We start from the raw sequence: 202 nt of genomic DNA, 5'->3' as shown, positions 1-202 counted from the left end.
CGCGACACGCCCGCCTACCAGCACGTCGTCGCGGCCTTCCGTGCCCACCGGGTACGCGCGGCCTTCCTCTCCTCCTCCCGGTTCCTGCCTCCTTCTCCTCTTCCCTCCTGGGGAGGCGAAGCGAGGCGGCGGCGCCCCTGCTCGGGGCCGCGCAGCCCTGCGTGGGGAGCCCGTGGCCCCGACGGGAGTTAAAGCCCTCCGG

General features: G+C 74.8%; 1 protein-coding gene across 1 annotated transcript in view; it reads left to right on the top strand.

Annotated features, from left to right (window-relative positions):
* Positions 1-3: 3 nt before the first annotated feature.
* The window catches only part of LOC104618618 (chromosome unknown open reading frame, human C7orf55), a gene marked incomplete at its 5' end in the record, with an annotated part of 441 nt that continues 242 nt past the window's right edge, over positions 4-202 (top strand). The window contains one exon of the mRNA XM_010284258.1: positions 4-51. Coding sequence (XP_010282560.1) covers positions 4-51 — 48 coding nt within the window. The remainder of the gene's footprint in view (positions 52-202) is intronic.

This window comes from Phaethon lepturus, unplaced genomic scaffold, assembly GCF_000687285.1.
Source record: "Phaethon lepturus isolate BGI_N335 unplaced genomic scaffold, ASM68728v1 scaffold36643, whole genome shotgun sequence".
NCBI lineage: Eukaryota > Metazoa > Chordata > Aves > Phaethontiformes > Phaethontidae > Phaethon > Phaethon lepturus.
Note: the sequence above shows the minus strand (reverse complement) of the source record. Positions and strands in the feature narration are given on the sequence as shown.